At 36.7% G+C, this 26,391-nt stretch overlaps 1 protein-coding gene and 1 pseudogene across 6 annotated transcripts in view; one reads left to right on the top strand and one right to left on the bottom strand.

The window, feature by feature from the left end:
* Positions 1 to 390: 390 nt before the first annotated feature.
* On the top strand, positions 391 to 2,146 carry LOC127952135 (dual specificity protein phosphatase 3-like; annotated as a pseudogene).
* A 670-nt stretch (positions 2,147 to 2,816) lies between these two features.
* Positions 2,817 to 26,391, bottom strand: part of thraa (thyroid hormone receptor alpha a) — a 38,141-nt gene continuing 14,566 nt past the window's right edge. Inside the window, exons 2-9 of one of the 6 annotated variants that reach the window (XM_052551815.1) lie at positions 21,266 to 21,482; positions 16,412 to 16,473; positions 15,615 to 15,736; positions 15,386 to 15,533; positions 14,336 to 14,541; positions 12,160 to 12,303; positions 11,520 to 11,778; positions 2,817 to 9,849 (exon numbers count right to left, since the gene is read on the bottom strand). In XM_052551815.1, coding sequence (XP_052407775.1) covers positions 9,599 to 9,849; positions 11,520 to 11,778; positions 12,160 to 12,303; positions 14,336 to 14,541; positions 15,386 to 15,533; positions 15,615 to 15,736; positions 16,412 to 16,473; positions 21,266 to 21,315 — 1,242 coding nt within the window. In that variant the 5' untranslated portion in view covers positions 21,316 to 21,482 and the 3' untranslated portion in view covers positions 2,817 to 9,598. Of the gene's footprint in view, positions 9,850 to 11,519; positions 11,779 to 12,159; positions 12,304 to 14,335; positions 14,542 to 15,385; positions 15,534 to 15,614; positions 15,737 to 16,411; positions 16,474 to 18,422; positions 18,627 to 21,265; positions 21,483 to 26,391 lie in introns of those variants that run through there. The other 5 variants (XM_052551814.1, XM_052551816.1, XM_052551818.1 and 2 more) reach the window with 5 other exon arrangements.

The following is a 26,391-nucleotide window of genomic DNA, read 5'->3' as shown; positions in this document are numbered from 1 at the left end:
ACATGTAAACACGTCAAATGGATTTAATCTAAAAGTCTCAAAAGTAAAACAAAAAATAAAAAGCAAAAGCTATATTTATGTTCATGTTAAGTATGTTGACTTTCTGATGCCACCTAGTGGTCTTAAACACACAAAGAGGGTATCAGCTTTTGAGTGTTTGGCTGTAGTTAACTTTCTCTAGGCCTAACACACACAAAATAATTAACAGATGAATGTGAACCGCTTTAGAATTATGTTGAGTTGAGTACTGACCATTGGACTGAAAACACTAGACCATTATTTATTACTCTAAAAGGCACCACAATGAAGATTGAACTGGATTACAGAAAATCACAGAAGCATTGAGGCACTGAGTTTTCTACTTGAAAGACAAGTTATCTTGAGCTGAACATGACAGACTATGAAGTGTCTGTTCAGCAGCTCAATGGTCTGTTGACAAATGAAAACTGAGTCCTCTGTGTGCAATCCAAACATTTGAATGAAGTCTTCTCCGGGGGATACTCCTAGGAAATGAGTAAGTGCTCACATAGCCTCCACATATATAGTGGGTGGATTATTTTCTTTTTCATACCCATAATTATAAGTATTAAAGTAGCAGTTCTCAACAAACATTTACATTTTGCAATCATAGGTTTAGCCTCTCTTATCTGATAAATTGAGATTCAAAACATGTTCATGTATCCTGTGGCAAATTCTCAAGGGCAAGCCTTAATAAACATGGTCTGATTTCATGTGTGAAGGACGCCCTCTAAAGCTTGATGCTTTCACACACTGACTGAGAGAGTGAAAAAGACCATTGTATTGATGTAGCTGTTATATTACAGGTCTGCAGCTACAAATGTAACATGTTTGCATCAGCTGGTGTGACACACATCCTCAATGCTGCAGAAGGCCAATAGGACATGCACGTAAACACGGATGTGGAGTTCTATTCAGACATGGGGATCATCTATCATGAGATACCAGCTTTTGACACGGACTATTTTTGACTTCAGTGTATATTTTGAAGTCTTCTGATTTCATTGAAAGAACTACTTAAAATGAATATCTTTTTCTCATCCCTCATTCAGTGGAAGTGGTATTGCATTTGGTTCTTCAGAGCTAGATGCTCAAGTATAACCGCCGCGCATTTCCAAGCCACACACAGTAGGCTACTTCCTGAATGAATCAGTGTTTCGACTAATATTTTGTGAATTATTCAGTAACTCATTGAGAAAAGTTTCTTGCTTGAATGAAGCAGTGTTTTTGAATGAATGCGCTTCGCTCATGAAGAAACATCTTGCCACCTACTGAAGTAATTTGTGACCTGAAGAGATTCACGGAAAAATCACCACTGCTGAAGAGGAGTGATACAAGCGGAGTGATACAGACAGTGAAAAGTCTCAGTAGTCTTCTAACGCCGTTCGACCAATCAAAATCGTGAGGATTACTTATAATTCAAGATTAGAATACAAATTAAAAATATGTTTTTTTTTTCTTTTAGTTTTTCCAACACTCTCATGGCGATTTGTCTCTATTTGCATTTTAGTGAAATCGTACGTTTTCGAAGGATCAGTTTGAGGGTAGGTTTCCAGAAATCTTACCTTTTCATGCACGTCAATTCTATAAATTAATATTCACACAAAATCGTAAACTCATAAAATACTTACGTTTTCTGTTGTTGTTTATTTCCATTTCCATTATTTCCATAATGGTTTTACTGGTTATTGAAATGGTAGCCTGTTGGTTTTAATGCAAACTGTGAACCCTGTTGGTCTTTAGTGGTAGCCTAATTGGTCACCCCTCTATTGGTGGCTTGTTAAAGCCTGTCCCAAAACCAAAACACACATCAGGAAATGGTTTTAATGGTTAAAAGTTAAAAGTAATGTCTGTAATGGTATTTGTAGAAGAAACCATTAGTATTTTTCTGATGGTTTCTTTTGTTTTTGTTTCTTTCAGCAGTGTCAACCTTAAAATCTTGACAGCTGCTTTGAAAATTGATTAGGCCCATGTCGCCCTCAGTGTTATCCAATAAAATAGTCACAGTCTCATTTTTCTGTAGGTACTGTCAGAAAGGCTAGTTTCCGCACACCTGATGCTGCAGCACAGGATGGATGTACGAGCTGCTGTGGCCACAGTGAGAGAGAAACGGGACATCAGTGTGTAGATAATACCTAAATACATTAATTTGAAGTGATTATAGCTAAATAAATGCTTACAATTTTCAGTTAATCTGTATTTATCATCTAAATGTTAACAGTTAGCTGACAAGTCGATTCCGGTGAGTTTGGCTTGTCATTTTGAATGACGGTTTTCATCATCTTTTTAGTATATCCTGCCCTAGTGGTACTGGTGATCGTAGTTTATACAGTGACTTACAAAGTGTCAAATTTAAGGAATAGTTCACCCAAAAACTGTAATTGTTTCTTTTTTATGTTGAACACAACAGAAGATATTTTGAAGAATCAAAAAGTTGTTGGTCCCCAATTGACTTTGATAGCAGTGATAAAAATATATGGAAGCCAATGGGGACCATCAATTCTTCAAAATATCTTCTTTTGTGTTCAGCATATAAAAAGAAATGACATGAGGGTGAGTAAATGATGACAAAATGTTAATTATTAGGTGAACTATTCCTTTAAAAACATATATGCCCTTCACTCATAAGCATAGCTGCTCTGACACATATAAATTCCTGGTATTTATTTGCTATAAAATCTAACAATTCTTCCAGGGTTTAGCTACTTGTTTTGTGCTGTGATATCGTTACAGTGATCCCTTTTTGAGTAGCCAATCATAATTGCAGCTTTGTCACAAATAATCAAACACAAGAAGTCTTTACAACAGACAACAATCATTTATTAAACATTTTTAAAGTGAAAAGTAGCACACATACCTGAGTTACTGTTAAACCCCTCCCACACATTTAGCTTTCAGTATTGAACACATACACACATTATATATTGATTGTATAGCTGCAAATAGGACATTTTTTATTAATCATTTTCACTTGGTTCCTGTATGTGAAAATGACCTTATTTGTTAAATTTTACAACATGCGAATATAATGGCTCAAAGCAAACATCTTAAAAAATATATATGTATATTGACCAAGCCAAAGTCCAGTGATGGTCAGCAGTTTGAGAATCAGTTAAATTTGTAGAATTTTTCTTCAATAAAGCTGAAATATTAAAAAGGAAGAAAAAAATAAAAATAGTCTGCATTGCACCCACTGAACAGAGCCATTGTAGGGGAAAAACCTCACAGGCCTTTCACATCCATTACAGGTTGGTACTAGGACAGTTTCATAGAAGGATAATGTACAATGCTACAAAGGATGATTTAACAGCAATTCTGCATCACTGGAATAGATGGTGTATCACCGACCCATAAAGGAGAGGGCACCTTAAAAACTTCCCATATACGCATAGTGTTAAAAATCGAGTAAAAGCACACAGATTTTGCTTTACAAGCAAGAAAATGACACAGACTAACATTTGTGCCAGCATCATTGTCTTTGTCACTATACAGAGCCATTTGTGTTCGACTTTTAAAGAAGAAAACTATAGCTATATATCACTTATCAAACATAAAATTACGGTCTGTTGCAGGGGTGCAGAACTCAGGTTTCTGGAGGTCCACAGCCCTGCAGAGTTAAGCTTCAATTAAACACACCTGATCCAGCCGATCAAGTCCTTCAGGCATATTTGAAAACTGCATTGTAGGTGCAGGGTTGAAACTAAACTGAGTTCTGTACCCCTGGTCTATTGCACTGAATGGGTTCACAAAACAATAGTCAGTGAGGTGCCTGCGCTGAGGATGAGGATGGTTTCTTAAAGTAAGTGCGTGAGGTCCTGTTGTGTGTTAGACCCTGTTGAATACTGGAGATTGAGGTACTGGTGATGATGGATTACCTCTCAAAGAAACACAGATCTGCTGCCGATGCGTCTCTTTCTGATTGGATAAGAATCTAGGCATCTTGTTTCCAAACTGTCAGACCTACAACTACATTCATTCCGGCCTGGTCACATTATGGCAGTCTTAAGATACCGGAGAAGTGAAAATGGCTGTGTATTTGACAAGTGTGACATTAATAAGTCTATGTTGAACTCATCCTCTTATATGGTTCACGTGAGGTATGAAGGTTTGTAATAACAGAAGTGCTCATCATCAAATCACTACAAGAGAATCTTGATATGAGAGACAGAGTAAATAGTAATGAAGTGTGTCAAACCAACTAAACACACGAGAAGCACGATGGCTGTCCACACTGAGCACTTACACACACACAGTACAGTTCAGATTCAAAAACATGTACAGCAAAGCACAGTGTATGAAATGAACTTTAGTTTTAAAATTGTTTGAACAATTTCTTATCACGATCTGCTCACTTTAAATGTACGGCCTGCAGACGTGTTATTTCCACTCAGCATAAAAACAGCAAGTATTATGACTAAAATGAGTGCTTTGTTGTTGTTTTTTACATTCCTCATCAGAAGATGGACAGGGTATTTTTTTTCTAAAGGAATGGCAAGTCTTCTTTTCACACTTGAAATTTTGGACCTCAAATATGGCTTGCTACTGTGCATTGCAGACTGTGGACATGTAGTTGACATGGGGTTTCTTGGTGCGTGTGAATTTTCCAGAGGGCTGTTGAGAAGACTATGCCCTTCTTAAGATCTATTAAAGGAGTCATATCATACATTTTATTATTATTTTTATTGTTTACAATTTTCCCATGAGGTCCACTTATAATCTTTTGCTCTGACAATAGTCAAAATGTAGTTTCTAATAACTGTTTTTTACATCTTGTTGCTGATCTTCAACACTAAATATGTATTTTTTGCCTTTAAGTCATAAACAGTTTATTTGCATGTGAAATTAGCAACAGGGCTTCGCTGTTGTGTACACATCTGTAAAGGAATATTTCACCCAAAAATGAAAATCATGTGATCATAAATATAATTTTAGGGATATTGTCCTGGCAGTATTTTTCCCTTTCCCATCCTTTTTATTTTACCATTTATTTTTTCTTACAGAAAATGGCAAAATAAATAAATAAACAAATTTGATGATATACCGTTTTTTCCGGACTATAAGTCGCACTTTTTTTTCATAGTTTGGCTGGTCCTGCGACTTATAGACAGGTGCGACTTATTTATCAAAATTAATTCGACATGAACCAAGAGAAATGAATTAAAAATAAATCAAGAGAAAACATTACCGTCTCATAGTTCTCCTGTAGTCTACACTGAAATCATAGAGCGCCCTCTCCCGGCTGGAGACGGCAATGTTTTCTCTTGGTTCTTGGGTCTAAATAAATGCGACTTATAGTCCAGTGCGACTTATATATGTTTTTTTCCTCATCATGACGTATTTTTGGACTGATGTGACTTATACTCAGGTGCGACTTATAGTCCGAAATATATATATGTTCGTATTTGAAAAATAACATCCTAAATTAACATATAAAGCTATGTAGCCCCAGACATGACATGCAAGAAAAAATAAATAAATTGTGCGCACAATTTACTAATTCGTTCCCTCAGTGTACTAAAACATGCACATGATTACTATTGCATTCCCTCGATTTGCTAAATCATGTACATGATTTAGCAAATCGAGTGAATGAATTAATAAATCTTGCACACAATTTATAAATCGAGTGAACGAAATAGTAATCGCGTGCACATTTTAGTACATTGAGGGAATGAATTAGTAAATTGTGAGCACAATTTAGCCTACTATTTTTTCTTGCATGTCATGTGCGGTTCTCTGTATAAAGCATATGAGTCTCTATAGAAGACAATTTAAACAGCTTGATTCATATAGATTACTGTTCTCTGTTCTTTTTGATGCATCAAACCTTAGATTGAGTGGACTTTAAGAGACAAATAGGAGAATATATAAAAAATATCCTCATGTGTGTTTAAAGACAAATCCAAAAGTCTTAGGACCTGGAATAACAATAATAAGTAAAGAGTAAATGATGACAGAATTGTCATTTTTGAGTGAACTATTCCTTCAACACTGGGATCTGCAGAGCTGTAGGTGCTACACACAGCCAGGAAAAGCACAAAGTTTGACGCAGTATCAAAAATTAAACTCATTCTGGTGATTTAGCAATAATATTACCTATCCTTCTTTGTAATTGTGAGTGGACACCAATATGAATTGCTATGTAAATGTTTATGGTCGTGTTACTATTGAGAAAAATACATTTTTGCTGCATAGTTTCAGTAAATGCCCTTTAAATTTGCACAAGGGAAGAAGTTCTGAAAGTTACAGTCTGATTTGAGGGTACAATGAACTTTTATTTCAAAATACCATGATATGACTCCTTTAAGAGTCCAAGTCTCAATCAACATAGTCATGATCTGGCTAGGTGTAAAGGACTGAATTCTGCTCTAATGAAAGTGCTGTAAACCAGGTTTGGACGTCCGGCAAAACAAATGGCTTCCTGATTCCCCGTCCTCAAGAACAGGGTGTGTGGGCAGGGCTCAGCCGAACTGAGCCGTGCTGGTGCAGTAGTTTGTGACTGTGGGCAGTGCGTGTCTGCAGTGCTGGTGGCTTAGATTGAGCCTGAGTCAGGTGCATGGCCTCATGGGAGCTCCGTGCCTGAGTTTAGCTAGTCACAGTGAGTCTGTCCTTTTTGCCCTTTTGTTCCTCTGTGTCACTTCCTGGAGCCATACTGACACAGTATCAGTCAAAAAGGACATTGAAACCCTGCTATGCGTCTGAACCAGAAGAATTCAACTGGTTAAACTACAATGGGAGTCTGGCTGTGTCCTTTGCTGGGGAAGAGTTCATGTAAAGTTCTTGTGTGAGATGTACGTGCACACATGAACAGCTCAGGGACCACAGAACTGGGCTGACAAAAAATGAGGTTCATGTTACTCAGGAGCCATCTTCCTGTGCTGCTTCTCTAAAGCAAAATAATCTGCTAAGCAATCGTTTAGCTCTGTCACAGCAGCACACTGAAATTCATTCAGTCCGGCACATTCTTACTGTCCTCAGAAACAGGGAACAAGACTGAGACTTGGTCCCACATCACAAGTGAAAGGGATCCACTACACACACACACACATGAGAGAGGTATGTGACTTTTTAGTGTGCATGTGTGCATGTTTATGTACAGGTTTAAGCAGGAATATATATGCATGAGCAGGTGAGTGGCAAAAAGTGCTTTGTAGACTGTGATACACAGATGAGGGATGAGGTAGAGTCTGTTTGAAGACATGGAGAGGTAAGTGACACTCATTTCATTTCCTCTTGCAAGAAGGTTGTGGAGATTGTATGTTCTCTGCTTTCAAAGTCAGCCAAGATGTAGGGTACAATGGGGCTAAAAGTCCTTTCTATTTTTAATTGACCTCTCCGGACACAACTACAGAACTTCCCTGAGGACCTATAAATAAGGTTTATTATTTGAAGCCATTTATTGTAAGTTTTTTTTTTTATTATTATTGTAAATGTTGGAGATGTAGCTAATGAGAACCCCTGAAATTATATAATATATTTAGCAATAAAAACTTGATTTTCAGTTTTGTTGAAAGTGATTAAGTCAGAAAACTAGCAATTTGTAAATGAATGAATCTGTAATTGGGAAAACATTTTTATCTTTCTTGTATGTAACTTATCTTTCCTTCTGTATTGTGACATACATCTGAGTCTATATGATTTTGATTAAACATAACAGTGCTGAAAATGCATATCTGAACAAATGAATAGTTCACAAAACCATAAACAATGTGCATTTAGAAAACTGATGTTGTGAATATTCATTTCATGCTAACTGTAATTCTGTATAAACATTTCACAACAAACCGAGAATGAGCTCTGATGTAATTAACTGATGAAACTGCAGCTTGAAATGTTGAAATGAAGCTTATTTGTTTGATTTAAACAGACAGTTCACACAAAAATTTAAATTCATTCATCATTTACTCACCGTCCATTTGTTCAAAACCTGTATGAGTTTCTTTACTTTGTCAAACACACAAGAAGATATTTTGGAGAATGCTGGTATCCAAACAGTTGATGGCCCAGGATATCCCCCTCCCCCCATACTATGGAAGTCAATGGGTACCGTCAACTGTTTGGTTACTAACATTCTCCAAAATATCTGTGGCCTCTTTTATTAACAGTGTGTAGAAAAGTTTGATACTGTGCGTACGCACTGTTGATATATGAGGGCCCTTGTTTTGTGCTCAACAGGAACAACTTGTGCATAAGTAAATGTTGACAGAGTTTTCAAATTTTGAGTTTTGAATTGACTGCTCCAATAACAATGGAGATTAATGTGTGAAACAATGTAGCAAGAACACATTTTTAAGTACGATACTAAAATAATTTTAATATCTAATCATATTTCCATATAACACAATTTAATAAATAGAAAATTGCTCAACACCTTTTTGGTGAAGTGGTTATTTTGATGTTTAGCCCCAATGCAACCTCTCTCACTCTTATGATCTAACCCTTAGTTTCTATTTTTGTTATCATCTGTTGAATTCAGATATTCAGGAATCATTCACGACCCTGTGCTTCTAATTTCTCCACATAAATGGCATGATGGATGGATTTCAGGGGTAATATTCCCCTAAAATAAATACCATAGCACTACCATGTGTCTGAAGTTCTGTGTAATACCGTATGGTACAGCCGTCTGATGAGCCAGGTCAGTGGGAGCACAATGAGCGATCTGAAGACCATAACATGGAGATGCATGTGTCTCAAACCACAGCATATGGCTTAATACATCTGTACATCTATCTGTCTGCCCAAAAGGACAACACTAGGACAGATGAATACAGGAGGAAATACCTCACCACAGCTATATGGGTCACACGCCGGAAAGCGACAAGAGGCTATTCAGAAAACGAGGTCACAAAATGTTTAGCTTAAGTAACATACAAGTGGATATGGAAGATAAGTAGTTATGTGAGGACTGTAGACGCTGCATTGTAAGAAGAGAAGATAAATGTGTTAATGCAGGCAGAATAGTACGCATACATACATGCATGGACATGTCGCTACATGTATGTCTGTATGCTGGTGCATATGAGGTATGAGAAGTTCACACTTCATATTTATGTATGTGTACGAATGCACACAGTTAGTTATGTTCACACAGGAGATATTCTATGTGTGCAAAGAGGAAGATAAAGGCTGAAATACTACTGTAATAAGAGGAAAATTAGGTTAATCGTGTAGAGCCCAACTGTAGGTGTTCGATGTTGCTCACAAACGTTCCCTCTGTACTTACAACAGCAGCTAGCGTTTCCGAAACAGGTTAGGAAATGGCTTTTGAATGTGTGGATTTCTTCGTCAGGCTTTTAAAATAAGCTCCTTCTGAGGTTGGGAGGTATGTCGAGGTATGAGAGGTAGGTTGATGCATGCTTGCTTTCTGTCCGTCTGTGGGAGGAATCTGAATGGCAGGTGACTGTCGAAAGATGTGGAGGCCGACAACCCAAAACATATCCTAGACAAAGCTGACGGTGCAAAATTAAGTGCATGTCCTGGCTCGGCGTTGCATGAGGAGGATGCAAAAAATACAAATGCTTTGCGAAAACAAATTGACGATCAGTTTTCCCTCCCCGGGTTCCCCTGTGGCTCTCGTTCACACCTCCTGATCCTCGAAGACCTCGAGGAAGAGCGGGGGGAAGAGTTCTGTGGGACACTCCACTTTCATGTGCAGGAAGCGGCTGGCGTGGCAGGCGCCGATCATGCGCAGGTTCGTCACCTTCATCAGCAGCTTGGGCCAGAAGTGGGAGATGTTGTGCTTGCGATGGTTGATGTAGTGCTCGAATGCTAGCAGGTACATCTCCTGACACTTCTCGATCTTCTCCACACACGTGAGTCCGGAACGATCTGTGCAATGGAAGACCAAGCTAATGTTAAAGTGACTGTCAAGATGCTATCAGAGGTCATAACAGGGAAGTTAAAGGAAGGAGACAGGACTTGTTCACCACAAAATGAAAAATCATCATTTACTCCTTCTCATGCGGATTCAAACCCAGATGTTGTCATTTTTCCCATTGAACACAAAAGGAAAATTCCTTGCCGGTTATTTTTGTTGCCTGATAAATGACATGCAGAATCAGTATTTAATAAGGGTTGTATTAATGTTTTTTTTGTGCAGTGGTAAGTAAATAATCATTGGATTACAGACTACTGTTATAGTTCAAATCTTTTACATCAGGCATATCTGTAATGCATCTCACTTGCGCATGAATGGAGGTTACATAAAAAGGTTAATAATTATGATATATAATTTATAATTAATAAGATAGCTGTAATGCCATATTAGCTGTGATTTATTTATCCACGAGATGGTGCCATTTAGCAGTAGACGCAATATTTAAAGAAAATATAACCGATTGCATATTACAGAACAGTTCAATGGTTTGGGTTTTTTCAAGTTTCAAAATAAAGTCTCTTATGCTCACCAAGGCAGCATTTATTTGATCCAAAATTCAGTAAAACAAACATATTGTGAACTATGACTTAAATTATAAATGACCTTTCTAATGTAACATACTGTATTTTAATTGTAACTGATTTAACTTTTTATTTATTACAATTGCAATCTATCTATCTATCTATCTATCTATCTATGAAAATAGTCGTGCTGTTTAATATTTTTGTGGAAACGGTAATATATTTATTCAAAATTCCTTGATAAATAGAAAGTTCAAAAGAATTGCATTTATTTGAAATAAACATGTGACCCTGGCCATAAGTATCACAGGTTTATTTGTAGCAATAGCCAACAATCCATAGTATGGGTCAAAATGATTGATTTTTCTTTTATGCTAAAAATCATTAGCCTGGTAATACCAAACTCTGCTACTTCTCTGAGTACAGAAGCGAACTCAAATTGAGCGGAAGTACAAAGTCTGACGTAGTCAGGCTAAAAAATCATTAGGATATTAAGTAAAGATCATGTTCCATAAAGATATTTTGTAAATTTCTTACCATAAATAAATCAAAACTTAGTTTCTGATTAGTAATGTGCATTGCTAAGAACTTAATTTGTACAACTTTAAAGGTGATTTTCTCAATATTTAGATTTTTGCACCCACAGATTTTCAAAAAGTCAAATCTTCGGCAAATATTGTCCTATCTTAACAAACCATGTACATCAATGGAAATCTTATTTGTTCAGCTTAATATGTAAATAAATGTAAAAAAATTGTTCCGTATGACAGTTTTGTGGTCCAGGGTCTCTCACACACACACACACACACACACACACTTATTATACAGACGAATTGTGAGAGGAACCAACAGAAAGTAATGATTCACTGATAAACCTCCTTCCCAGTTCAAACATCATTCGTTTGTGTGCCTTACATCAAATCTTTTGATCTGAAAGCTGCTGCGGAGGACAAGATGATCAGTGAACAATAAAAAATAAATACAGTTTCACGTGTAAAATTCTTCATTTGTGTTCAGTGGGAGAAAAGGAACAAGTCATCCAGGTTTGAAACAACACAACAGTGAGTAAATGATGCCAGGATCTTCCTAAGACCCCTCACCTGAGCTCATGAGCAGGACGGCCTGCAGCAGCGCCACCTCCGAGTCATCCAGGTTGAACTGTGACAGGCTCTTGCCCAAATCAAAGATGGCATCAGACACCACTCCTAACCCTCCGTTCTTCAGCTGCTCTCGACTGACAGCCATCTCCCCGCTCAGGGTCAGCGTCTCGCTCTCGGGGTCGTACCTCACCGCTGCGCGCAAGGACATGATCTCCATACAGCAGCCTTTCAGCAGGATGATCTGGTCTTCACAGGGCAGCTGGACACCAGAGGAAGACAGGAAAGCACAAATCACTTCTGTTTGCGTGACACTAATCAAGGCTCAAAAACAAGGACGAACCACTATTTGATTGATGTCTTTTAAATCGTCAAAGTCCTCCAATGTAGCAAGTCAACAACTGATGATTTGTGATCACTATGTGTTCACAAGAGCGATTAGAGTGGCAAAATAACACGTGATTCAAAGCACAGCAACAGCCTGTAATCAAAGCCAATGTTTTAATTAAGGCCAGCCTTTTTCATTCACACACAAACACAGATGTGTAGTTTAGGTTCAGGAAGTACAGTGACAGCTGGAGCGGAGCACACAATTGCTCTTTCACAGCGGTGGAGGGCAGTATTTGGAAACACCGACACTGACCTCGGAGAACATGGGCAGCTTTTTGGCAAAGTCCACAACTCGTGTGATGGCAGGGGTGATGATCTTGGTGAACTCACTGAAGGCCTCCAGGTCCACCTTGTCGTTGTCTGATGTGGGGGCCGGAGACTGCCCGATGTCTTCTGGCTGAAAGACAGACCAACATAGAGGTTTGGATTGAGAAAAAAATAAATAATAAACCTGACAGATGTTGCTATTGACTCTTTTTCCGGCTTATTTACAGCCCGCACCATAAGAAATACATTTCATTTTACCAGCATTTATTTAGTTTTTTACAATCGCTTTCCATTTCATGCTCAAAATCACACATTGTAAACTAAACCCCAAAACTGCTTTTCAAAAAACAATGATAAACGAACACAATACACTATGTCTAACAAAACACTGCAAACATGTTTCAAAATCAAAACACTAACACATGTTCTCTTCCAACAGGAACATTTAATCAATCATACCACAATGACAAAATAAAAACACTATCATCAGCTGAAATTACAGAAACTGTGTTATTTTATGTGTCAGGTCTGCCCTTATAAAATAGACAGTGTATTGTATTGATCATAGATTGTGTTTTGCACTGTAGTGTCTTTTGCAGCCTCTGTACATTTTTGTTTTGTTGGGTTTAGTAAATGATGCCTTTTGTTTCTTTTGCTGCAGAAATTCAATACAAAAAATGAATGAATCTCATCTGCAGTGTAGCTGAATCTCAGAGTAGCTTTATAAAATGTACAGTTTATGTTAAAAAAAACAAAAAAAAACAGACACAGAATTGCTGCAGTAAAGACTTTATTTGCATCAGGACATTAGAAAACAAAAATACAATAAAAAAATGCAATATAGCTTTTATTTATTTATAATTTATGTCATTATGTGAAAATACTACATTTAATGAACAGAAAAAGCCACAGTAGAATAAAAAGTAAATAAATAAATGTGATCTAATCTGCCCAAACTTCTACGTTTGTAAGTTAACTGTAAGTTAGACTTAGACCACAATGTTATCTGTTCTGACATACAGTGTTAAAGCCTTTGTAAATTTGACTGTAAAATTAGTTTTGGTCTTGGTCGAGTTTGTGTGTAAAAGAAGTTCAAGCTTTTTAAATTGGTGTTAACTGTATGCATTTTGTATCAAAGCAACAAGTTTGGGGTCAGTTATTTTTTATGTGAAATAATTTAGTATTTTATTCAGCAAGGATGTTGCATCAAAAGACATGACAGTGTTGACATTAATAATGTTACAAAAACATCAAATACATATTGTTCTTTTTAATTTTCTATTCATCAAAGAATCCTGAAAAATTAAAACCATTTCCACAAAATGTAAAGATTTCTGAAGGATCATATGACACTGAAGATGCTAAACATTTAGCTTTATCGTCACACGAATACAATACTTTTTTAAATATACTAAAACAGAAATTATTACATTTTTATATTTCACAGTGTTATTGTTTTTACTGTATTTCCTCGTATTTTGCTTATAGAATATTTCTTTAAAAAACAATCACAAAATGACCCCTGACTTTTTTCTTTTTAATTTGTTTATATTTCTTAACCCATTCTAAGGCTACGTTTGCACTAAGGATTTTTCGATTTAAAACGCATTCATTTTGCTACGGTTACGCCTGTCATTTACACTATTCTGCCGTTTTCCAGGTCGAAACCTGAGACTTTTGAAACGATGGTGTGGCTGCCCACATTCTCTCTGCATATCCTTGATGACCATGTTAACAGTAACATCATGCTCTTTGTTGTACCCATGGATATGTAGAGGCAGATACAGTCATTCGACCGCTCCAAGCACGTAGATGAAAACGAAAATGGAGTAGTGTAAACAGGACCGAATGCCGTTTTCACATCTGGTTAGACTGAGCTCATGCAAACTCAGTATGATCCACTAGAGCACCGACCAGACAAGCAAACCAAACTCTGATCACTAAAGAATCAGTCCATCTCTCCTCAAACTGATTTGTCTGATTGTCTGAGGGCCAATCCAGTGCTCTTTGGTCATTATCAGCTACTCTCAAATCCTGACAGACCACTCTGTGTAACAACAGTCGTTGTTTATTTTTTGACCTCTGACATTCAAACACAGTTGCCATGATGAAGAAGTGACTTCACATGATCACAGACATACAGACACAACCAGGACTCTTACTAGGAACTTGCGTTTCTGTTTCCAGTGAGGGCCCTGGGCATTGGTGTGGCGATGAGCCTCCGTCACCATACGAATCAGCTCCCACTCCGAGACGGTGGGCTCAGGCCGATTGTGCAGAGTTTTCACAATCTCCTCTTTCTTCTTCCGTTCCCGGTTTTCCTCGATCAGACGCCTCTTGGCCACACGCTTTGAATCATCCAGCACCACTGCCAGGGACATGAATCACTCATTTAATACTCTCAGTACTGAACAGGAAATGACAGGCAATGTTATGTAATGTTATTATGTGTAAGAAGATTAAAGCAGGGTTTTTTTTAAAGGCTGGATTTTTATATTTATTTTTTGAGAGACCATGTCATTTAAAGACAATCTTCGCATCAGATTGTGCTGAATTAATACTTTTTTTTGGGGGGGGGGGGATCAGCAGGTTTCTCATATATTAATTAAAAAAATGCATAAATATATACATGTATATTTTAATACTTTATAATATACAAATTTTAAACATTAAGAAAACATTTTCTGTAGTCTTCAAACACTAAAGTATTTTCTAAAATAAAATAAAATTAGAAAAAAATATATATATAATACATAAAAAAACAAAAAAAAAAAATAGTCACGCTTTATTTTAAGGTCCAGTTGTCACTATTGACTAACTATTAACAATGACTTTTGCCTCAAACTCCTAATTACTGTTTTTTAATAGTTAGTAAGGTAGATGTTAAGTTTAGGCATTGAACAGGAATATGATCATGCAGAATATGTGCTTTGTAGCTATTAATAAACAGCCAATTTGCTAGTAATATGTATCCAAATAAGCAACTAGTTAATAGTGAGAATTGGTCCCAATACTAAATAAATATTAAATATAAATATCCTTAATAAAATAAAATTTGGATTTGGGTTAGTCTGTAGTCATTTTTGTTAGCTTAATATAAAAAAAAACTTAATCTAGAGTATTTCTTTATTTAGCCAAGCAAACGTGTGTGTGTGTGTGTGCGTGTGTGTGTGTGTATGTATGTGTGTGTGTGTGTGTGTGTGAACACTCACAGTCCATGGCCATGCCCACCGAGATGCACTTCTTGAAGCGGCACAGCTGGCACTGGTTGCGGGTGACTTTATCAATGATGCAACAGCTGTCATATTTGCAGGAATAGGAAGGGTGAAGATTCTTCTGTATTGTCCTCCTAAAGAAACCCTGACAGTAAAAGAAAGCAGATTAATGCGTGAGTACAGACAGATTCTGATTATCAAGTGGTTCAGGGCTTGGAAATCTCACCTTGCAGCCCTCACATGTGATGCAGCGGTAATGGTAGCCGGTGGCCTTGTCCCCACATACCACACATGGCTCGTCTTTCTCCAGGTAGCTGGGAACATACCCTGGAACAGAGATGATCTTCACTAGAAGAGGAGGAGATGGTTGTTACAGCAGAACACACACATTCACACCCATGCCATGTTTACTGGGGACATTTCATAGACGTAATGGTTTTTATACTGTCCAAACATACCCCTCACACAAAACTTCCCACATTTTCATTAAAACAAACTTCACTTTAAACTATTTTTCTCATTGGGACCAAAAAAATGTCATAAATGACTGGTATTAACATCCTTGAGGGGACATTTGATCCCCATAATGTAGGGAATACCAGGACCACACACACACACACACACACTACGTGATATCATTTCACCAGTCCAGTGACTGTCATATCGTTAATAACTCCTGTTGTGTTCTGGGAAGTCATAAGCGTTTTGAGAATTACAAGGGTGAGGAGATGGTAACAGTATTTTTTGTTTATTCCAAAAAGATCTGTGGGCGATGTTGAACTGTGAACTGAATTAATCTGACCAAATACAGACACGTTGTCTGTTTCAGAAAAATACTGAAAAAAATTGAATAAATATATACATATATTGTTATCATTCTTAACAATTCTCAAAGATATTAATAGTTATTTTTGATAGCTGCATTCAAAATCTGTTTGTCTCAAAACACAGAGGGGGTAATGATGTTTGGGCAAAATACTGGGGTTTAGACTGCAGAGACACCGTATGTAAAATCAATCTCACCAGACGTGCTCTTCAGAGAGCATTGACTATTCTTTCTTTTTCTCTTCACTCCATCCGGCCACCTGGAGAAAAAGAGGAGAGGGAAAAAAAAGTGTACATTAAAATCAGAAACTATTTTTCTATTTCACAAGATTGGCATTGTTAAATATCGTTGAAAGTTTGGGGTTGGTATGATTTTTGATATTCTTTACAGAAAGAAGTCTCTTATTCTCACCAAGGCTGCATTTATTTGATAAATAATTATTTCTTTAATTTATTAAATACTCTAAAATATTATTAGAATTAAAAATAACTTGTTTTAACATATTATAATTTAACATGTTTTCATAATAATATCAATCAATGCTTAATATTTTGTGGAAAACTATGACACAGGATTCTTTGAATAGAAATTTCAAAAGAGAAACAGAAATCTTTTGTAACATTATAAATGTCTTTACTATTACTTTTGATCAATTTAATGCATCATTGCTAAATAAAAGTATTTATTTCTTTAAAAAATAAAATAAAAAAGCTGACCCTTAACTATTGAAAGGTAGTGTAACATGCATTTAGTTATTTATTCCATTGTTCTACAGTACATATCGTAAGGCTTAACAGTAAAGACAGAAATCATCAAATGCAACAATGCAAAAACACTCCACGTGTCTGTCACTGGTCAGACACTCACACCAATGCTTGAGCTACTGTTGCCCTTCAAACAAACACAATAATGAGAGACTTTCTACAGCTGGTCTGCATATTAAGCACAGAATAGACATTTTAAGACTATTTTAATACATCAAACCATTCAAACACTTTCTTTCTTCAGTGGAACATAAATTAGGATATTTTGAGAAATGTGTCTTTTTTTTGTGAGAGGAAGTCAACAGTAACCAAAACTGTTCAGCTGGCAACATTCTTGAGAACATCTTTTGTGTTCCACGTAAGAAAGTCTTTCATAAAGGTCTGAGCAACAGCTGGAAACTCATCTCTTTCGATAATACTTGACTTCATCATAAATATATATATAAACTTTCTCTTTCTCTTTATTTATTCCTTCCCTTTCTAGCTTGTACTTATTTGAACAATTCCTGAACTTGGTATTACGAGCACTTCCTGTGTCTGTTTGCCTCTTTAAGAAGAATCGCTTTATATATTTGTTAATTGTAAGTCGCTTTGGTTAAAAGCTTCTGCTAAATGAATACATGTAAATGTTTGGAATGACATGAGGGTGAATACATGCTGACAGCATTCTCATTTTAGGTGAACAATCCCTTTAAGTGTGCAGAATAAATGCATGTGGTGACCACATGGTGGCACTGTTTAAAATAATTTCACACTGCATTATTCACCTCAGCTGATCTCTGTAATTTGTTTATCAACAGTGTGGCATGACCATGTAAAACTAAAGGATCAGCAACAGACCAAACCACAAACCGGTTTCATATGTTAAACTCATGTGACTGTCTTCATGACTCCAAAACCACAATCAAATACATAAGCAACACTTTCAGGCAAGCTCCTCAGTGAACAACAACAGAAGATTCTGTCTGCGTGTGGAGGTTATGAACTCAGAAGCGATGTACAACAAATGAACCCGACACACCTCCATGAACCAGCACAGAGTCCAGATGATGTGAGGCAATGCTTGTGTGTATAGAGCTCAACACAACAACACACAGCCTAGTAAATACAACAGTGTTGCGTTATTAGTTCACTCACTGCATGAAGATAGCGCTATATCACAAATTACCAAAGCATGACAAATCTGCTAAGCCTACAACATTGCAAACAACTGAAATGCAACATATTCAAATGCAATCCCACTTTATCACTCACATGGGATCTGAGTTTCATTAAACACACATGCACACACAAGATATCCAACCACTGACACTAATGAAATGTCTTCTCTCTATTGGATAGCACAGTATTAAGTCCAACTGACAATCTGCCCGTGCATCAAAAGACAAGACTGTACAAACAGAGGGAATGGGATGCATGGAGAAAAAAACATTTATGTTCTAACCTGTTGACATAATGGGGCTGTAAAATGTGCATGATTGCCGTCTCCCTCCTCTCGCAAAGCTGTCCGCAATCTATCTGCGGTAACAGGGACTCTGAGCTGGTAGGATGACACTTCTCTCTCTCTCTCTCTCTCACCCCATCCCGTTCCTCTCCCCCTCTCTTCACACTCCTCCTCCTGTGAGCCCCACCTCTCCTGCATCACTAACCCTCCACTCTCATCTTCCTCTTCACTCGCTCCTCTGCCATCTGCACTGTTGTCTTTTGACGTGAATATGAGAATGTGAAAAATCGTGTTATATTTCTTATTAATTTTGCCAACACATTTGATAATAGCATTAATGTTCTTTTCTGGTTTACCTTTTTATGCATGCAAATATACAGTGGAAACAAATGACAACAGCATTTTATTAAAAAAAGTTATATGATTTTCAGCATTTTGAATCAAAGATATGCTTTTATTCCCAGATTTCCTCGGGTTTTTGCACCTCGCCGCACAATTTTAGCAGTCATCTACATCTAAAAACAAAAATAAAAAAATTAAACCATCTATTATTATTAACAGCTGCTGCATTTCTTTGAGCATGAACAAGTTAAAAATGAGGGTTTCTATCCTCTTGGATCTCGTGGCTAAAGCTACACGTGAGAGGATGACACATCAAAGCAAAATCCACGTCAAAGTTCCACTTCCTCCTTTTTAATTCCCGCACATGCTTCCGAGGAGAGAGGAGCCGAGAGACGAGTGCATACACACACACGCACACACACTCAGAGTGAATAAGCCTTTAAATGCTCACTCACGCGCACTTTTTGCTAATCAAATTACAGAGGCGTAATTAAATGGCGGGTCGAGGCGAGGCAGGACAAATCTGCCTTTCAGGGAACCATCTGAAACTTCTCTAGCTGCATAATAATCCCACAACTGACCCACAGGGCCCCTGGAACTGAGTGAGAGTGTGTGTGTTTGTGTGTGTGTGTTTGTGTGTGTGTGTGTGTGTGTGTGTGTGTGAGAGTGTGTGTGTGTGTGTGTTTGTGCGTGTGTGTGTGTGTGTGTGTGGTGGTTCGCATGCAGTAACTAACTGAACGTCTGGGGGAGGGCGCGACCGTGAGACAGCACATGTGAGAGACACGTGCTTGGATGCTCCATATAAACACACACACACACACACACACACACTGATCACAGACAATCCACCGACTGTCGTAATGATTCAGTGTCCTGAATTGTCCCTTGCTACACAGTGGCCGCATCTGGCTTATGTACCTCTCTCTCTCCTGCACTATAATCTCACTCTCTATTTGTCTTATTCCATATCTAATCGTATCATCTCATCGTAAAACATTTCACACACTTCGATGAATCATCAAGCACTCTGCATTACAATTGCATTCGGTTAGGTGATGTTAAAGACTTCTTGCACATGTGTGCTGCAGTCACTGATTTAAATGTTATCATAATCCTTTATGTTTGATTTTATTATATGCTTGAGTCTGATTGATCAGTCAAAGCACTGAGTGGTTAAATATGTTTGTATATTGACGATACTGTCACGAACTGTGTCGGAGGGAATGAACGCGGAGATGTGGATCAAAAAATAAATCTAAACACAGGGGATATCCACAACAAGGAGTGGCTGGTGACACACAAACATGACGATTTGAGACCCGAACAAAGACAGACAGCACATTAAATGCACGGGGAAACAAGAACAATTAACAAGATACGCCTGAACTAAACTACATGATTATCAAGAGGGTAAACGAGGTCATGGCGAGCACATGGGGAGAGAAACACAGACAGTCCAGGGGCGTGACAGATACTGACACTCTATTATTGACCATTGCTCCTGGTAGACAATCTAGCTTTATGTCTCTCTTTACACTCCGAGGCCTCTTAATACCACGTATTATTATTATTATTCCACTCAAATTGTTATTCTGATTTATATAATAACAATAAATATGAATATAATAAATACTATAAACAATAAAAAAATAATAATAATAATACTGTTTGAGGTGATTATATTTATTGTAAGATTATTATTATGAATGTGTCGGAATAAGAGTGGAAAGCTTTATTATATACATTTTGTGAAAGTACAAAAAAGGTCTAGAAGGATGTAAAATTAGTGTACAATTATTTATTACTTAATTTGGTAAAATGTAACTCTTCATTATTATATACAAAGGGTTAATCAAAACAGCACTTTAAATAAGATTATAAACTATGTATCTTTTTTTATTTTACACATATATATATATATATATATATATATATATATATATATATATATATATATATACATATATATATATATATACACACACACATTTTTTATTTTTTTATTTTTATGAAGCACCTTGTTGGGGTAGAATTTAATAAAAAAATGTACATTATTAAATAATAAATACTTTCGAAAAAAATATAGTTTTTCTAAAACGTCAGTTATTTGATCAAAGCAGATACAGTTATTGGTCATGTCAACCTGTCCAAATACAAGCACATTAGTCAACCAAGTCACTCAGTTCATCCTAAAATGAAAATTCTGTCATCGTCACTCACCCTCATGTCATTTCAAATCTGTATGATTTTCTCTCTTCTGTTAAACATAAAAGAAATGTTAGTAACCAAACAGTGTTGGTTACCATTGACTCTCAGCGTCATCAAACAAACAAGAAACATTAAAAGATTTCTCAAAATATCTTCTTTTATCTTCCACAGAAGAAAGAAAGTCATACAGGTTTGTATCAGGAGTAAATGATGACAGAATTTTAGTTTTTGGCTGAGCTACCGCTTTAAGAGCGGACATACAGTATTTTCTAAAAACACACAGGACAGCTCACCATGTCTCGTCCCCCTCTGGCAGGTTCAGCTCCTGCTCTTTGTGTTCCATTCACCTTGATTCCATCCAGCGACCAATCACAGGAGACTGAGGCGGACCCGACCCTCGACCCGCTTCGCTCAGCATTCGCAGGGTCAGTATCCGTCGGCTGCTATAGGACGGCTCATGGTGACATACCCCCGCATGTACTTCTGCCTCTGGATCAAATGCCTTTACACCTGTTAGAAAGACACACATCATTCATCTTGAATTAGCACAAAGAGTCCCCTAGAGGCTGCACCAAACTTCATTTGTAAAGCAGCGGTGACTCAGTTTGCACACACGGTGGTGCACATGTGCACCAGATCACTGTGTCTGACCTCTTGCCCCCGGAGCTCAGGCCAAGCTGCTCTCATTAGAGGGAAAAGGCTAGCTGATAAACATGCATCCCTCACGCCTGTGTGTTATTTTTCCATTCTTGCTCTGAAGCCGACATAGCTTCGCCATGCAAGGTCAATAAATCTGCCGTTTCCAAGGCAACCACTCGGCCTCTATCTTATTATAGGAAAGCTGAACTGGGTTATTCCATAATGGCTGACCTCGGTGTTTAATAATTCATCAGATCATTCCATCTTGGGATTAATTTACTCATTTCTTAAAAATATCTTAGAGATTAGGTTTGTGAAGCATGTCACACTTTCTGTTCTTCTCCCTTTCTCTGCACTGGCATGCATTATCACCTGCGTGTCACACCTTAGCATCTCACGTTCTTAAACAGCCAATAAAAGCACCTCAGTCTGAATCAGTGTGATATATGAAGTCGTGACTCACGTGACGGCACCCAAGACAAGATCAGACACGAGGCGCCCCCTGAACACAAACACAATGACCTGCTGATTCTCTTATTTTAGAGACTCTGGCTTTAGATTAGTCAGTCTACAATAAAGTAAGCAGAGATGTTGCTTTTTTTTATTTGTATTTTTTATTAAATATTATTTATTATGTTAGTGTCTATTGTCTAATAACTTTTGTGTGAACTTTTTTAGCTTTCTGACACTAATAAATAATTATTGTATACATAATTACAAACAATATGTAGGGCCCTATGATGCCCTGCGATGTGGAAAACGTGGACGGAATTGTGGAAAAATGGAATTCACTGAATGATTCTTAGTGTCATGGAATTCGCCAAACTTTGTACGGATAAATCGAAAGTACATCAGTACACTTATATTCAGATCTTGAAATAGGCTAGTGTCTGTGAATATTAAGCTGCAAAAAAGCTTTTAAATGGGTCATATGATGTTGCTAAAAAGAACATTATTTTGTGTATTTGGTAAAAGTAAAATTATTTTCCACATACTGTATATTATTGTTTTTCCTCTATGCCCTGCCTTTCTGAAACACATACATTTTTACAAAGCTCATCTGTCTGAGGTTTGCTCTGATTGGCTAGCTATCCAGTGCGTTGTGATTGGCTGAATGCCTCAAGCATGTGATGAAAGTGTTACACCCCTTACTATATTTGGAAACACACAGCTTCTCCACGACATGGCGGTGCGCCAACAATACTACAAACAATACTACAGCAAGAATAAAAGTTAGGCCTTCTTTCTTTGAGTAAACATTTGGACTGTGTTATGCAAATCATCTAACACAGTGACATAGACATGTGGGGGCGTGTTTATATGAGGTGCTTTAGGAAGGCATGGATGAGTCTGAACTTTTAGAAAGAATATCTCTTTGGGTTTGAGACTTTACAGATCTTATATGCATGAACAGCTTGCAGCACTCCAGAGACAAAGGAAAACTTGAAATCGCATCATATGACCCATTTAAATCCGAATCTTGCATGTTCTGTTCTGAATATTTTATGCTTTCATTTGATTACCAGAAAAAAAAATTGTAAAATAAAAGTATTTCGTAGGGCCCTAAAATGACATAAAAAAAAAAAACTTTTAATAAATTACTATTAAATCACTTTTCATGATTTCAAGACATGCTTTTTTGATTAATACGCTTTAATTTAACCATTAAAATGGAGTAAAACAAAAAACAAAAAACTGAATCCAAAAAATGTAAATGGAAAAAAACAGAATAAATAAAATTTATTTCATAGGGCCATAAATATGCATTATGAATATGAATCATTATTTTATAAATGTTATTAAGAATAACAATAAAACATTTTTTGATTAATTATAAAATATCACTAATCATGAACTTTGTGAGCAATTCTTGGGCCAGGTACAACATCTTTAATATACATATAAATATAAAATAAATAAATAATATAAAAATGCAACATATATTCTTGCAATTCTGAGAAAAAGAAAAGACAGAATTGGGTGTTTATATCTCTATAAAAAAGTTGCAATTCCTTTTTTAAATCACGTGGCAGAAACAAGCTTTTGTTTAGACAAAACAATTTTTATTGTTAGGCTATTAGACATATTGTTTTATTTCATTTAGCCATTACACGCATATTGTAAAGAATTAAAGTATCAACTTGAATGCTATAATTTTATTCAACAAGCTACTGTAGTTGAACTTTTCCCATTCAATAGTTCTGGTCAATAGCTTCTATTGTCACTCTAATGGAACAATCGGATTGTGTGTGCGTGTGTGTGTGTGTGTGAGTGTGTGTGAGTGTGTGTAGCAGGCATCGCAACAGCCTTGGCCCCATACATAACCTTCACTCAGGAAATATATTCTTTAAATCTGATTGTTCAACCACAGAGCCTTGAACACACTCTGAATATTCAGAAACAACTCAAAAAAAAAAAAAAAAACACCTGTTACAGTATTTCAGATGACCACAAACTCCTGGTTCAATCAGGGATACTCCACTGCAAAATGAAAATTTTGTCATTAATCATTTAGCCCCATGTCGTTCCAAACCCGTAAAAGGTTCATTTGTCTTCAGGACACAATTTAAGAAAAAGAAATAGTTGAATAAAGTCATTATTTTTGTTTTCTTCTCGTACAAAAAGTATTCTAGACGCTTCATATTGTTACGGTTGAATCACTGATGGCAGACGGACTATTCGGACGATGATTTTCATACTTTTCTGGACCTTGACAGTGTAACTTACTTTGCAGTCAATGGGACAGTCACAAGCCTCCCGCTTTTCATTCAAAATATCTTAAATTGTGTTCCGAAGACGAACAGTTTTTACGAGTTTGAGAGGACATGGGGGTAAATGATTAATGACAAGATGTTCATTTTGGGGTGGAGTATCCCTTTAAATTCTGTTGCTTTCTGAAACCATTCAAGTACAGACAGAGGACATACATTTGTATACAGCACATGCACAGTGTCCATATGGCTAAAACAGATTTTGGCAGAAGAGGACTCTTGGGATGCCAAGAAAATGACTGGATTTCCAAAACAAAATTGACCTCTCTCATTTCCTCCCTGGTGAAGTGGACCGCTCACCCCGTTTTCCATCTCTCATTTATTTTTGAATGGGGAAATAAAGCGAGCAGAAACAGGAAACCAGCCTTGTGTGTTTAGAATTAAATAACAGAAACTCAAATAAATGCCTTGAGCACCGAGTCTGCTTCTTTCGCTATGATACTGTGTGTATTAGTCAGGAAATGCATGTCTGGGCAGATTGTCTAGCTAAAACCATGTAGGTGAAGTGGCAGATTTGTCAATACACTTTAAGAAGATGTTTTTAAACTCTACACTTCATGTCTTAAAGCACTGAATGATTAAAAAAGCAAAGTCAAACACTGACTGGGACACTCCCTCTCTCAAAAGTCTAGGATGAATGTGGATGTGTCTTTCACTATAGTTAACTGAAGACAAGACATTTAAACTGAAACTCTGAACACCTAAAACTGTTTCATCCTAATTTTTCCCCAATGCAAGTGAAGACAGTCCTAAAAGCTGTTAATAGCCCACAAAAGATTATGTTGTGGAACTGATTCACACTCACACTTGGTATGAAATTTACAGATATCTTGAGGTCAGCTATAACTTTACATCCCTCGCGATGTTTAAGTATGATAAAAGGAGAAAACGTGAAAGTTGTCAGCTGTTTCCTTTCCTGTGTGGTTGCAATTGAATTGTTTGAGACACCTCAAAAACTACTTGTGGTAAGAAGAAAAAAAAATAAAAATGACTATCTATTTACAAAAGCAGATGAAATGAGATCACACTGCTTAAGACATTCTTTGAGACGCTGGCAAACCAAAGCCCTTAACAAATGAGAGACGTCACTGCCAGAAAGTAGGCTATGGGAATTTCCCAAAAGTGAGGTGTGTATTGTGCATATAGGGAGCACCAAAATCCTCATTTATGCTATATTACAGTTAACAAACACTGTCTACTATGGTGAATACACTGCGTGACAAACACTTTGCATCTAATCTGCTGAAAATCAGATATCAGAACAAAAGCTTCTCGACTCTGCCAGGAGATATGATGACAGCCTTTTGATCAGCATGTGATCTCACATATAAAGGCACTTTTATTAAGTTGTAACTGGCCACGGTTTTTAAGGGGTATTTTTGAGTAGGTTCTTTAATGGTTAAGTCATTACAATAACAACATTGAGTGCAAAATGTCCCTTTGTAAAGAAATGGGATCGTATGTACAAGGATTGATGTCGGTGTATAATTAACTTCTATTTTTTTCCCTTATCCCTTTTTTATTTATCTTTCCTTCCTGTCACACATATTTTTCTACATACTTTGATGTGTTATAGCAACCCTTCTATATAAAAGAAGTGGAGATATTCCAAAAATTACTACAATTTACATTATATTTCACTGAAATACTGAAGCAGTATCCTTCTTTCTGTAAAAAAAAAAAAAAAAATGGAAAAAACAAATACACCTTGGAATTATAAGGTTCTATCTGCGTTCCGAGTAGTTTTGAGATATTGAGCTTCAAAGTTTTAGTATTCCATTTGACTGTGTAGATAGAACCTTATTGTTTTTTAAATTAAAAGTCCCATAATGTACACAACATTATAAAAATCTATCACATGATGTAAATACGTTGACACAGAATAAGAATGTGAGAATAACTCAATTTTGACAAAAATCTCAGATACAACCTTATAATCCCAAGGGGACGATTTGATAAAATATTTACATATACAAACTAAGGTTTAAATGTTATCTAAGACATAAAGA

This window comes from Carassius gibelio, chromosome B3 (assembly GCF_023724105.1).
Source record: "Carassius gibelio isolate Cgi1373 ecotype wild population from Czech Republic chromosome B3, carGib1.2-hapl.c, whole genome shotgun sequence".
Lineage (NCBI taxonomy): Eukaryota > Metazoa > Chordata > Actinopteri > Cypriniformes > Cyprinidae > Carassius > Carassius gibelio.
Note: the sequence above shows the minus strand (reverse complement) of the source record. Positions and strands in the feature narration are given on the sequence as shown.